The 13,245-nt window shown below is 41.7% G+C and overlaps 1 protein-coding gene across 4 annotated transcripts in view; it reads right to left on the reverse strand.

Annotated features, from left to right (window-relative positions):
• The window catches only part of wdr81 (WD repeat domain 81), an 85,928-nt gene that overhangs the window by 65,456 nt on the left and 7,227 nt on the right, over nucleotides 1–13,245 (reverse strand). For 2 of the 4 annotated variants that reach the window (XR_009816630.1, XM_061973220.1), the window contains exon 3: nucleotides 3–3,544. Coding sequence is in view for 3 of the 4 variants with exons in the window: in XM_061973220.1 (XP_061829204.1) it covers nucleotides 3–3,544 (3,542 nt within the window). In the remaining variant the exon portion in view is untranslated. Of the gene's footprint in view, nucleotides 1–2; nucleotides 3,545–13,245 lie in introns of those variants that run through there. The other 2 variants (XM_061973221.1, XM_061973222.1) reach the window with 2 other exon arrangements.

Here is a 13,245-nt window from a genome sequence, read left to right on the forward strand (position 1 = left end):
ACCTAAGAGAATTTTTTGCTCTTTCTCCTGCGAGTCCTCTGATGGCTCATGCTCTGCCTCTTCCTCCTGCTCCCCCATAATATGTTTCTCTGCTTCCTCCAGCACCATTCTGTTCACAAACTCATTTTCCAGAGTTGTGAGAGTAGCCCCTGAATCGTCTGTGCAACCAGAGAAAGACAGCTCCAACTTGGGGGTGGAAGGGTCATCTTCCTGAAGTTTACAATCATTAGCCTCCGTCATCTCCACATCATCCACCTCTCCGCCCTCTTCTCCCTCGCTGGCTTGTTTGAGATCCTGGCTGCTGTCGGCCGATTTGAGACTAGCTCGATCACGCATTGAGTCCCCGTCGCCTAATGAGAGTTCGCTTGTACTACTTTTGTCGCTTAGTTTACCCATGCTCAAAGACTCTTGGTCTTGGTCCTTAGCTGTAGAGTTCTGCCCTGGCTGTTTCCCACTGTCGCACCCTGTTCCATTGTTAATGTAGAACTCATTTTGAAAGTCCTCCGACTCTGAGAGAAACACCTGATCATTGAAACTGATGCCTGAGGAGTAGTCAACCAGCCCAGTTTCCCCCCCAGCACCGACACCTCCGCTAGCCCCGTTGCCACCGCTTATGTTCCCGCTGACTGACCCAGAGGAGGAGCGCACATCACCAGCCTGAAAGCCCTCTTCCTCCTCCTCTCCTAGGTTGCAAGTTCCACTACGCATCCCTTTACAAATCTCTCCGGCAGAACCAGATGAACAGCTTTCGAAGCCAGTGAGGACCTGCAGCACATGGGGAAGCAAGTTGGAGAGAAAGGCCTGCAGGCCGAGCCTCATGATGAGCTGCAGAACGAAACAGTCGGTGTACAGATAAAAACGTCCCCGCAGGCAGTGGGGGTTTTCATAAACGCTGACTAGTGGCTTCAGAAGAAACTTGTTTGCGTTCCTAGGACCCAGGACTCTTGAAATCGGCTCAAACAAGTACCAAGCTGCATAAACAGAAGTGGACTCCTCAAGCATAATGGCCAGAATGAAGGGCAAGAGAATCTCAAGGCCCTCGGCTGTGATATTGGTTCGCAAAAGCGTTTCTAACTGCTGCCACAAATGGAAGACCACATCTCTTCCTTGAAGGCTACACACAGTCTCCATCTTGTCGTGGTACGAAACAATAAAGCGATGGAGTGCTGCAAAATATGAAGGGAAAGGAAACGGGGTAATGAATGTATTCAGTAACTGGGCAGGGTTTGGAGGCGGAAGGCCATCACAGATGGCATCATAGTTAAAAAGAAGCGGACGTGGACAATGACCCGTGACTTTAAGATATGTTTGGGTGTGCTTTTCTATTAGTAGCAGTCTCTGAAGAGCATAATGTAAAGGGAGTGGAATATCACGAAGGCCAACGGAGCACATTTCCATGACAGCACAGAAACGTTGTCTGAGGGGGGCACCTGGTATCAACCCTCTCACTTTCGAGGAGTAAAATATCTCCGCAATGAGTACGCCAAGGGCCTGCATATCTCTTTGGTAGAGCTGTGTGAAAGAGGGTGGAGTTTCGATCAACTCAACTTCATTTGTGGCTTCACTAGCTGCAGGTGGCTGCGACACTCGGGCATGCAAACTCTTCACGAGAAAGTTGTTTAACTTCTCCAGCTCTTCCAAAGGTTGCAGGGGGCTGAAACCCTCAGGAAGAATGATCTTGACGTCCTCAGCATTGGAGGTGGTCACACTTCCCTCCCCGTGTTTTTTATTGGCTGGTCCACTTCTTTGGAGCATGACATTGCGTAAGCCTGGGCCCAAACTGCTTGTAACGTCACCAGAGGAAGAGGTAGGGGACTGCGATACAAGTGCGGTGTCTCCCATCTTCCCTCCCGCTGGAACAGAGGACGACGCAGTATTAGATGAGCCGGTGGACATTAATGAATCCAGGGCTTCTGTACCTTGTTCAAGCTCTACATCTTTGTCTACCATGGTCCAGCCACTGGATTCACAACCTGTGGACTCCAGCACCATTCCATCCACAGAGTCAGATACGGTGTTGATTTGTGGGATATGTAGAGAAGGCACATTAAGTGCAGCAAGGCCAAGAAAAGGTGGTTCGGCGGAAGCATACTGAGAAGCTGATAATCGAGGTGGGTGGGGCTGGTCAAACAACTGGACCACACCGTAAGTTGTCAGATTGGTGTGGTAATCTACTAGGTGCAAGCACACATTCTTGGCTTTGACTGCTTCTTTACCAGAAAGTTTGTAGCCAAAAGTGAGGTCTATCCAATGATGCAGGTTCTGGGACACTTCCCTGCTCTCCAGGAGGCGTTGATGGACCTCAATAAACACCTCACAGGACTTGCACCAGGAAGGCACATCGAGGTCTGGCATGTCAGGGTGGATTGAGCGGAAAATAGATGGATCAGTGTAGAACTCGGGAATGCACTCATCAGGGGTCCAACTCTGCATGCGTTCCATACTGGAGGGGTACTCATTAGGCTCCCACTGGGACCTCACATGGCTGCACAGCACAGATTTAGGTGTCTGCCGAGCTTTGTAGACATAGTATGTAATGTCAGAGAGCACATCAGATATATGATGAGGTACGTGAAGGTGGTCTGAATGTCCGACACCACTGGCACTGACAGATCCACTGAGGTCTCCTGCTACACCAACTCCACCTATGCCATTTCCCACTGCAGCTGCCAAAGCCTCTTTGGTCATCTCATAGGTGAAGTCCAGCTGCTTATCGCCTTTGTTGAGTCTGAACTTGGACCTTCTGAGATCTCTGAATTTTCCAAATGGCACAGTAAAATCAACCACCCATGGCAGCACAGGGTGGTAATTTGGGTCTCCTTCTCGCCGTCCGGCTAATCTGTTGAGTTCCATCAAGTAGTGATAGTTACTGACCCGCCCATGGACCCAGTCAAGAACTAAAGTCTTGAGGTCATCAAAGCAGTCCTTGCAAAGCATTTGGTTCTGACTTGAACAGGCGCTTCCGCTTGCCACGGCACTTTTAGGCATCTGCCTCGCAGTGACGTCATCGCTTGTAGACCCGTTGGTGCCCAGTTCCTCAAAATGGGCCAGGTTGAGTTTAAGATGGCTGCAAAGCTTCTCATCAACTGCAACATCCAGCAAGGAGAGATCTCCACAGGACAATCCCGCAGTGTGACAAGCCTGCATGGCTGTGAGCAACTGGTACAGAATGAACAAAACTTTGGCATGACTATTGGCTAACTTGGCTGGGCTGAAGGAGACAATGTCATAAAGTGAATACTGACTGTAAGGTAAAACTATGTAGAGCATCTCAGTTGTCTCCAGCAGACACTCTGCAGTTAGAACATTGGGACAGACGGAGTGGGGCTTTACAGAAGTTGAAAGAGTGGATGGCAAGAAGTTTTCTTTCTCCTTCTCCCTGGCTGGAGAGAGGGATTGGGACACTTTGTCACATGAGATGAATGTGGAGTTAAAAAGCTTCTGCAGTGCGTGTCTCACTGCGTCCACAGCTGCAACATGCATCTGCTCAGTGGCTCTGGCGTATGGCTGCACACGTTTAGAATGGGCTTCACGCCACAGATTCCTGGAAGATAAAAAAAGCGGAAAGGCGTTACAATACAATGAACAATAACAGATTAATTGCTCAAATACACTCACTAGCCACACCTACAGATCCAACACACAAAAAAACATTCTATGCCATACTTGCCAACCCTCCCGGATTTTCCGGGAGACTCCCGAAATTCAGCGCCTCTCCCGAAAACCTCCCGGGACAAATTTTCTCCCGAAAATCTCCCGAAATTCAGGCGGAGCTGGAGGCCACGCCCCCTCCAGCTCCATGCGGACCTGAGTGACGTGTTGACAGCCTGTTCACACGTCCGCTTTCCCACAATTTAAACAGCTAATGATCAAGGGCGAGTTCTTGGTTTCTTATGTGGGTTTATTGTACGGCAGTTTCATTAACGTCCTCCCAGCGCGGTAACAACACACAACAACAGCATTTCGTCTACGTAAAGCAGTTCGTCTGCCGTAAACAGCAATGTTGTGACACTTTTAAACAGGACAATACTGCCATCTACTGTACATGCATATGTGACCCACCCATAATGTGTCACATTTTTGTGTTGATTTAATTATTTTATTTTGTGGTTTGAATTCGTTTTTGGAGCTGTCATTACACATTTATCAGTATTCACATTGGTCAGTAGGGGGCAGTAGGGCGTTTCTTCCCAATTGAATGCTATCACCTGCAGACCGGAAGTGTCTTGTCATTCTGATGAGCGCGACCAGTCTGTGAACAATTGAAACGTCCTGTGTGCTTTTTCCTCCTGTATAACAGGTTAGTTTTGGTGAATCAACTCACTGAATGATATCCATGTGATCTTTATAAGTTTAAGTACACATTCTGATGGTGGAGCCTAACTCTAAAGTGTTTGTGAGTTGTAGTTTGTATTTGTGAATGAATCCAGAGCACAGCTGCAGTAATCAATACAAAAAGGCGACTTGAGTACGCAATGTTTATATAGGAACTTCTGATCCTAATTCAGACTCCCAAATTAGAGCTCCCGTTTTCTTATTGATTTTATAATGTATATTTGTATAATGTGTGTGTTCTGAAGTAGTGACAGAGAATAGAACAAGGATGGACAATTCAACCCTTAACTCAACAATTAGTAGATGAGTGTTATGTGTGTGTATATGTGTAAATAAATGAACACTGAAATTCAAGTATTTCTTTTATTTATTTATATATATATATATAAATAAATAATAATTGATTATATATATATATATATATATATATATATATATATATATATATATATATATATATATATATATATATGTAATAAAAAAAAAAATATATATATAGCTAGAATTCACTGAAAGTCAAGTATTTTTTATATATATATATATCTTAACCACGCCCCCAGAAACGCCCCCCACCCCATCCCCGACCACACCCCCCACCCCCACCTCCCGAAATCGGAGGTCTCAAGGTTGGCAAGTATGTTCTATGCATGGTCACAACCATTTGTTTTTTTTGTTTTTTTGCCATGATTGCCCAGCACTAACACTAACACTAAGCTACGAAGCCACACCGCTTGATGGGTTGTCGGAGCATTACGGCTCCCATAGTCAGACGTACTGCGCTTCAACATACGGGTATTATTATGGTGGGTGTATCAGGATCCCAGAATGGCATCTATTAGGAGACATTATCTGGCGTTTTGTTTCACAATATTATGCAAAACCAACTTTTCTAATAGTCAATAAGCTCCTTCTTTTTCCTCTGTCCTCTCGTTTTGGGGCATTCATCCTCCACTGTTGCCATTTCCAGTACAAAGTAGCATTATTATGGCACAAATAATGATGCCAATTATTTTGATCGATATTGTAGTCATGATTAATAACATGATTATTCATTCATTTGAATACACAACCCTTTTTCCTGTGTTTGTAAATAAGAAAAACAATATATATCTTTTTTTTATCATAACAAAAATATACATTTATTCTAACCTCTGTAAGTATAATGATATTACACTTGGTATTGCTAATGTTGATATTTATATTAATCCACCCACCTTTATTCATTAGCTTGCAGTTAGCATATTCTCCTAGGGCGTGTATGGTGTAGTGTAGCACGTTTAGCTATTCCTCGTCCAACAGGGATGATAATTGTAAATTGGGCTGCATGATTAGTGCAAAAATATTAACCACGATTATATTGATCAATATTGAAATCACGATTATTGGTCACGTTTATTTACTATGTAAAACATGTTTATTGTCCTTTCTATTTTAAACACCCAGTATGTTAACTGGGCATTCATTTCATACCATCACAGATTTTGGCTTTTGAACTTTGCGCCTAGAACAATCCGGATGGTTCTTTTCCTCTTTGTTTCCGGAGGACACAACGAGCACATTTTCCAAAAACAATTTGTAAATGTGCACTCGTTGGACCACAGAACACTTTTCCACTTTGCATCAGTCCATCTTAGATGAGCTAGAGCCCAGCGAAGTCAGTGGCGTTTCTGGGTGTTGTTGATAAATGGCTTTCGCTTTGCATAGTAGAGTTTTAACTTGCACTTACATATGTAGCGACAAACTGTAGTTACTGACAGTGGTTTTCGGAAGTTTTCTTGAGCCCATGTGGTGATATCCTTTAAACACTGATGTCGCTTTTTGATGCAGTACCGCCTGAGGGATCGAAGGTGCGTGATATCATGGCTTACGTGCAGTGATTTTTCCAGATTCTCTGAACCCTTTGATGATATTACGGAGCGTAGATGGTGCAATCCCTAAATTCCTTGCAATAGCTGGTTGAGAAATGTTGTTCTTAAACAATTTGCTCAGGCATTTGTTGACAAAGTGGTGACCCTCGCCCCCGTCCTTGTTTGTGAATGACTGAGCATTTCATGGAAGCTGCTTTTATACCCAATCATGGCACCCACCTGTTCCCAATTAGCCTGTTCACCTGTGGGATGTTCCAAATAAGTCTTTGATGAGCATTCCTCAACTTTATCACTGTTTTTTGCCACTTGTGCAAAACATGTTGCAGGCATCCAAATAAGCTAATATTTGCAAAAAATTACGTTTTCCAGTTGGAACGTTACATATCTTGTCTTTGCAGTCTATTCAATTGAATATAAGTTGAAAAGGATTTGCAAATCATTGTATTCTCTTTTTATTTACCATTTATACAACGTGACAACTTCACTGCTTTTGGCTTTTGTACATCCATAAAATAATATAGCATTATACGTAGCCTGTTAATCTAATTTATATGTAGTCTGGTACATGTATTACTCTAATTGTATTAGGGATGTCCCGATCCGATATTTGGATCGGATCGGCTGCCGATATTTGCCAAAAATTGCGTATCGGCAAGGCATGGGAAAATGCCGATCCAGATCCAGTTTAAAAAAAAAACTCCGGTCCGTGTTTTCCAACGCACCGATTTAAATAATACATTCCACTTTTCTGCTGCTCCGTAATTTCCGTTCCGCATTTTCCAGCACACCTTCAACACATCCACACGTCTGTGGAATCTCACGCAGTTGCTTTTAGCTGCTGGCATTACACGACAGGCTCTTCTCACTCTTTCCTGTGTCTCCCTCTCACAGACAGCGAGCGCACCTTCTTACGCACGTCACATACTGTCACGTCATACGTCACATACTGTCACGTCACACGTCACATACGTATACGTCCTCCCCGAGCAGAGAGGTAGCAGCATGGCTAACGTTAGCTGTGATGCTAGCGCAGCCGCTAAGGTGCGCGCCTGCTCAAGCGTCCTCTGCGCACGGCAAATCCATGCCACGCACAAAATCAAATAAAAAAATAAGCGCATAGCAATTTTCGACACACGGACACGACAGAGACAACAGTTTTCGTCATCATTGTTCAAATATTGTGACGTCTGTCGAGACGCTTATCTCCATTCGGTGCCACACGTCCACACCATCAAAATGGCAAAAATTTCCACATCAAAATTAGTGATTTTTTTAGTTGTGATTTCCTTCTCTGCATGAACGTTTAAAAGTAGCATATATTAATGCAGTATGAAGAAGAATGTTTTAATGTAGACATGCAAGCCTTGAAAGAACATTTTGAAAATCAAGACTACATTTCCTGCAAATGGGTGCATTTCTACCCTATATTTTAACTTTAGATTTATTCTCAAATCAAACTCTTTTGGCTGTCTTTTTGACACTTACATCCGGCGCCCCCCTCCACACCCTGGATTATAAATAATGTAAATAATTCAATGTGATTATCTTGTGTGATGACTGTATTATGATGATAGTATATATCTGATAGTATATATCTGTATCATGAATCAATTTAAGTGGACCCCGACTTAAACAAGTGTAAAAACTTATTGGGGTGTTACCATTTAGTGGTCAATTGTACGGAATATGTACTTCACTGTGCAACCTACTAATAAAAGTCTCAATCAATCAATCAAAACACATAGAATCATCATACTGCTGTGATTATATGCATCAAGTGTTCATTCAAGGCTAAGGCAAAATATCCAGATATATATCGTGTATCGCAATATGGCCTTAAAATATCACAATATTAAAAAAAGGCCATATCGCCCAGCCCTAGTTCAATGATGCCATTTCTGTTTGTCATGTATCATTTTGTCTATTTTGTGTTTATCCTTGAATAAACAGGTCAGTTTCTTGTTACCAACCATTGTGTATTATTCAAACTCCCCTAATTCAGCTGGCTAGTTGTTATCAAGAGTACTAAAACCCTTTTCAACATGATTCCGACAACTAAGTAGGCTAAATAACTTTAAACTTTAATACATGCTCGGATAGGCCAGTATCGGTCAGTATCGGTATCGGTCAGTATCGGTATCGGATCGGAAATGCAAAAACAATATCGGTATCGGATCGGAAGTGCAAAAACCTGGATCGGGACATCCCTAAATAGTATTAATAAAAATGGTCACTCTACTGCTATTAGACTTGTCGCTTCACTGCAAGAAATAAAATAATAGTTATGAAAAAAAAAATGAAAAAAGTTTAAAATAAATAGTAGTCATTGGCCCCGCCATTAAATGTAGTTTTTGAGAAATCATTCTATATATTTTCAGAGGTTGGTAAATCAGCTGTCTTCAAAGAGGTTTGCACAGAGGAAGAGACACTTCCTCAAAGTTGCCATGAAACACAAACGTGAACCAGGAACTTCTTACTTCTTCAGATGACACTGGCGGTTATTCAACCACTAACAGAGCATTTAGGTTATTGCCTTTCACCGTGAGAATATCTCTGTTTGGACTACAATCCCTGCTATGAAATAAAAATGGGGGACTTGCGAAGGAGAGATCGACCGATATGGTTTTTTTCCTGATACTGGTTATTAGTAGTCAAGGAGGCAGATAACCGATAATTGGAGCCAATATTCACTTGCAGTAAAAGTTATTTAAACATGTATAGTATATCAATCAATCAATCAATCAATGTTTATTTATATAGCCCTAAATCAAGTGTCTCAAAGGGCTGCACAAGCCACAACGACATCCTCGGTACAGAGCCCACATAAGGGCAATATGTCAGTAACAGCTGGACAAGGCTTTAAGTTGTTTTTTAGGGCCCGCAATGGGACATAAGGACCTATTGAATTTCTAAGGTTTTATTATTATTATTATTATTCTTCCGCAACTTTGCGCTGTAATTTGACCCCCTTAACATACTTCAAAACTCACCAAATTACACACACATCAGTAATATACGGCAAAACTTTTTATCAAAAAACCAAACCTCAAAACTCAAAATTGCGCTCTAGCGCCCCCTACGCAAAAAAAAATAGACTGCCTGTAACTCCCACTAGGAAGGTCGGAGAGACATGAAACAAAAAACCTTTATGTAGGTGTGACTTAGACCTAGATTTCATAATAGTATATTCTTGGGCAAAAATCAACAGGAAGTTGGCAATTCCCCCTTCAAGACAAAAAAGTACTAAAAACAGTCACTTTTGTCTCTTTGAGCTGTAATTTGACCCCCTTAGCATGCTTCAAAACTCACCAAACTGAACACACACATCAGGACTGGCTAAAATTGCGATCTAATGAAAAAACCGAACCCCAAATCTCAAAATTGTGCTCTACCGCAATTTTTTAATAAAACGCAGAAAAAACTGCTCCTCGGAAGAAAAAAATGACAATACTGCCTGTAACTCCCACTGGGAAAGTCGGAGAGACATGAAACAAAAACCTCTATGTAGGTCTTACTTAGACCTACAATTCATAGATTGACAACCCTCAGCAAAAATCAACAGGAAGTTTGCAATTTCCCCTTCAAAACAATTTTGTTTTATAAACCGGTCACTTCTCTTCAAACATTATCTCCTCTGAGCGCGTTTGTCGTTTCAGCTTCAAACTAACACAGGAGAGAGATTGAACCCTTCCAAATAAAAGTTATCGAAATAATTTTTCTAACTGCTCCGGTTTTGATTTTATGAGCCTTCAAAGAACCGCTGCGCTGATGCTGCTGCGCTGCTGTTTTCTCAAGATGGCTGCTTAAAAGCAGGCAGCACCAGCGTGCCCACACAATGCAGACAAGGTAGGTACACTACACAAAAGTATTGGGACAATTCGGACTAAAAGTAGACAAAAGTATTGGGACAATTCGGACTAAAAGTAGACAAAAGTATTGGGACAATTCGGACTAAAAGTAGACAAAAGTATTGGGACACTTAGGACTACCACTGGACAAAAGTATTGGGACAATTCGGACTAAAAGTAGACAAAAGTATTGGGACACTTAGGACTACCACTGGACAAAAGTATTGGGACACTTACTACTACCACTGAACAAAAGCATTGGGCAACTGGACAAAAGTATTGGGACACTTACACTGGACAAAAGTATTGGGACACTTGGGACTAAAACTGGACAAAAGTATTGGGACACTTAGTACTAGCACCTGCCAAATACGCGGGCCCGACCAACGCTGCTTGCAGCTTTAATTTAAACATGTATTTTTGAGAACACATGGGCCCAGTAGCGACATAATGTTTTATGTGGTTAATTTAGCACCAGACGACATTCGGGGATTTACCTTGTTTTTGGGTTGTCTTGATACCTATATTTTGGTACCGGCAGCGGTCCCAAAATGTATTTCGATACTTTGATACTTTTCTATATAAAGGGGATCACAAAAAATTTCATTATTGTCTTTATTTGAACTAAAAATATTCGGGTACGTGAAACATATGTTTATTATTGTAATTTAGTCCTTAAATAAAATAGTGAACGTACTAGGTCAACTTGTCTTTTAGTAGTAAGTAAACAAACAAAGACTCCTAATTAGTCTATGCAGTAACATATTGTGTCATTCATCATTCATTATTTTGTCACAATTATAAAGGACAAGCTGTAAAAATTGATTATTAATCTACTTGTTCATTTACTGTTAATATCTGCTTATTTTCTGTTTTAACATGTTCTATCTACACTTCTGTTCAAATGTAATAATCACTTATTCTTCTCTTCTTTGATACTTGACATCAGTTTTGGATGATACCACACATTTAGGTATGGATGTGATACCAAGTAGTTACAGAATCATACAACGGTCATAATTTAAGTTCTCATGTGTCGAGGGACATATTTCCTGAGTTTATGAATATAATATGATTTTTTTTTTTTTTTTTTAAAGAAAAAAGATTTTACAATACAATAAATACGCTATTGTACTTGGTATCATTACAGTGGATGTCAGGTGTAGATCCACCCATGGCATTTGTTTACAATGTGACACCGGTGAGTTACGGTGTGTAGTGAAGTATGTTTAGCTATTCCTCGTCCTGCAGTGATAATGGTACTTTATTTGTTGCCATGGAGGCGAGGATTAGTGATTTAGAAGTAGCTAAAACGCTGCCGATTGCGGATGGACATTAGCTGCTAGCTAGCTAGCCATGTCTTAAAGCACCTCTCCCTGAGGGTGTTTCAGTGTTATAAATTAACCTTTATCTTTACTTTTTACGCCAAAATGCGTCCATTCTCCCTTTTCTGTCTACACACTGTGTATGCTTGTAAGTACTCTGTGTGTGTGCGCTGCCCAACATGCTCCTCTGCTTGTAAAGTCCATCCATCCATCCATCTTCTACCACTTATCCGACGTGTCAATCAAAAATAATTCCAAACCACAAAGCGGATGCCACTCCTTTGAGAAATGATACTACCCCGATTATTTTAAAACTGCCACAGGAAGCTATATACAAACCCCGTTTCCATATGAGTTGGGAAATTGTGTTAGATGTAAATAAAAACGGAATACAATGATTTGCAAATCATTTTCAACCCATATTCAGTTGAATATGCTACAAAGACAACATATTTGATGTTCAAACTCATAAACTTAATTTTTTTTTGCAAATAATAGTTCACTTAGAATTTCATGTCTGCAACATGTGCCAAAGTAGTTGGGAAAGGGCATGTTCACCACTGTGTTACATGGCCTTTCCTTTTAACAACACTCAGTAAAGGTTTGGGAACTGAGGAGACACATTTTTGAAGCTTCTCAGGTGGAATTCTTTCCCATTCTTGCTTGATGTACAGCTTAAGTTGTTCAACAGTCCGGGGGTCTCCCTTCTGCTATTTTAGGCTTCAAAATGCGCCACACATTTTCAATGTCTGGACTACAGGCAGGCCAGTCTAGTACCCGCACTCTTTTACTATGAAGCCACGTTGATGTAACACGTGGCTTGGCATTGTCTTGCTGAAATAAGCAGGGGCGTCCATGGTAACGTTGCTTGGATGGCAACATATGTTGCTCCAAAACCTGTATGTACCTTTCAGCATTAATGGCGCCTTCACAGATGTGTAAGTTACCCATGTCTTGGGCACTAATACACCCCCATACCATCACACATGCTGCCTTTTACACTTTGCGCCTAGAACAATCCGGATGGTTCTTTTCCTCTTTGGTCCGGAGGACACGACGTCCACAGTATCCAAAAACAATTTGAAATGTGGACTCGTCAGACCACAGAACACTTTTCCACTTTGTATCAGTCCATCTTAGATGAGCTCAGGCCCAGCGAAGCCGACGGCGTTTCTGGGTGTTGTTGATAAACGCTTTTCGCCTTGCATAGGAGAGTTTTAACTTGCACTTACAGATGTAGCGACCAACTGTAGTTACTGACAGTGGGTTTCTGAAGTGTTCCTGAGCCCATGTGGTGATATCCTTTACAGACTGATGTCGCTTGTTGATGCAGTACAGCCTGAGGGATGGAAGGTCACGGGCTTAGCTGCTTACGTGCAGTGATTTCTCCAGATTCTCTCAACCCTTTGATGATATTACGGAGTGTAGATGGTGAAATCCCTAAATTCCTTGCAATAGCTGGTTGAAAAAGGTTTTTCTTAAACTGTTCAACAATTTGCTCACGCATTTGTTGACAAAGTGGTGACCCTCGCCCCATCCTTGTTTGTGAATGACTGAGCATTTCATGGAATCTACTTTTATACCCAATCATGGCACCCACCTGTTCCCAATTAGCCTGCACACCTGTGGGATGTTCCAAAGAAGTGTTTGATGAGCATTCCTCAACTTTATCAGTATTTATTGCCACCTTTCCCAACTTCTTTGTCACGTGTTGCTGGCATCAAATTCTAAAGTTAATGAGTATTTGCACAAGAACATCAAATATGTTGTCTTTGTAGCATATTCAACTGAATATGGCTTGAAAAGGATTTGCAAATCATTGTATTCCGTTTATATTTACATCTAACACAATTTCCCAACTCATATGGA

This window comes from Nerophis lumbriciformis, linkage group LG17 (genome assembly GCF_033978685.3).
Source record: "Nerophis lumbriciformis linkage group LG17, RoL_Nlum_v2.1, whole genome shotgun sequence".
Lineage (NCBI taxonomy): Eukaryota > Metazoa > Chordata > Actinopteri > Syngnathiformes > Syngnathidae > Nerophis > Nerophis lumbriciformis.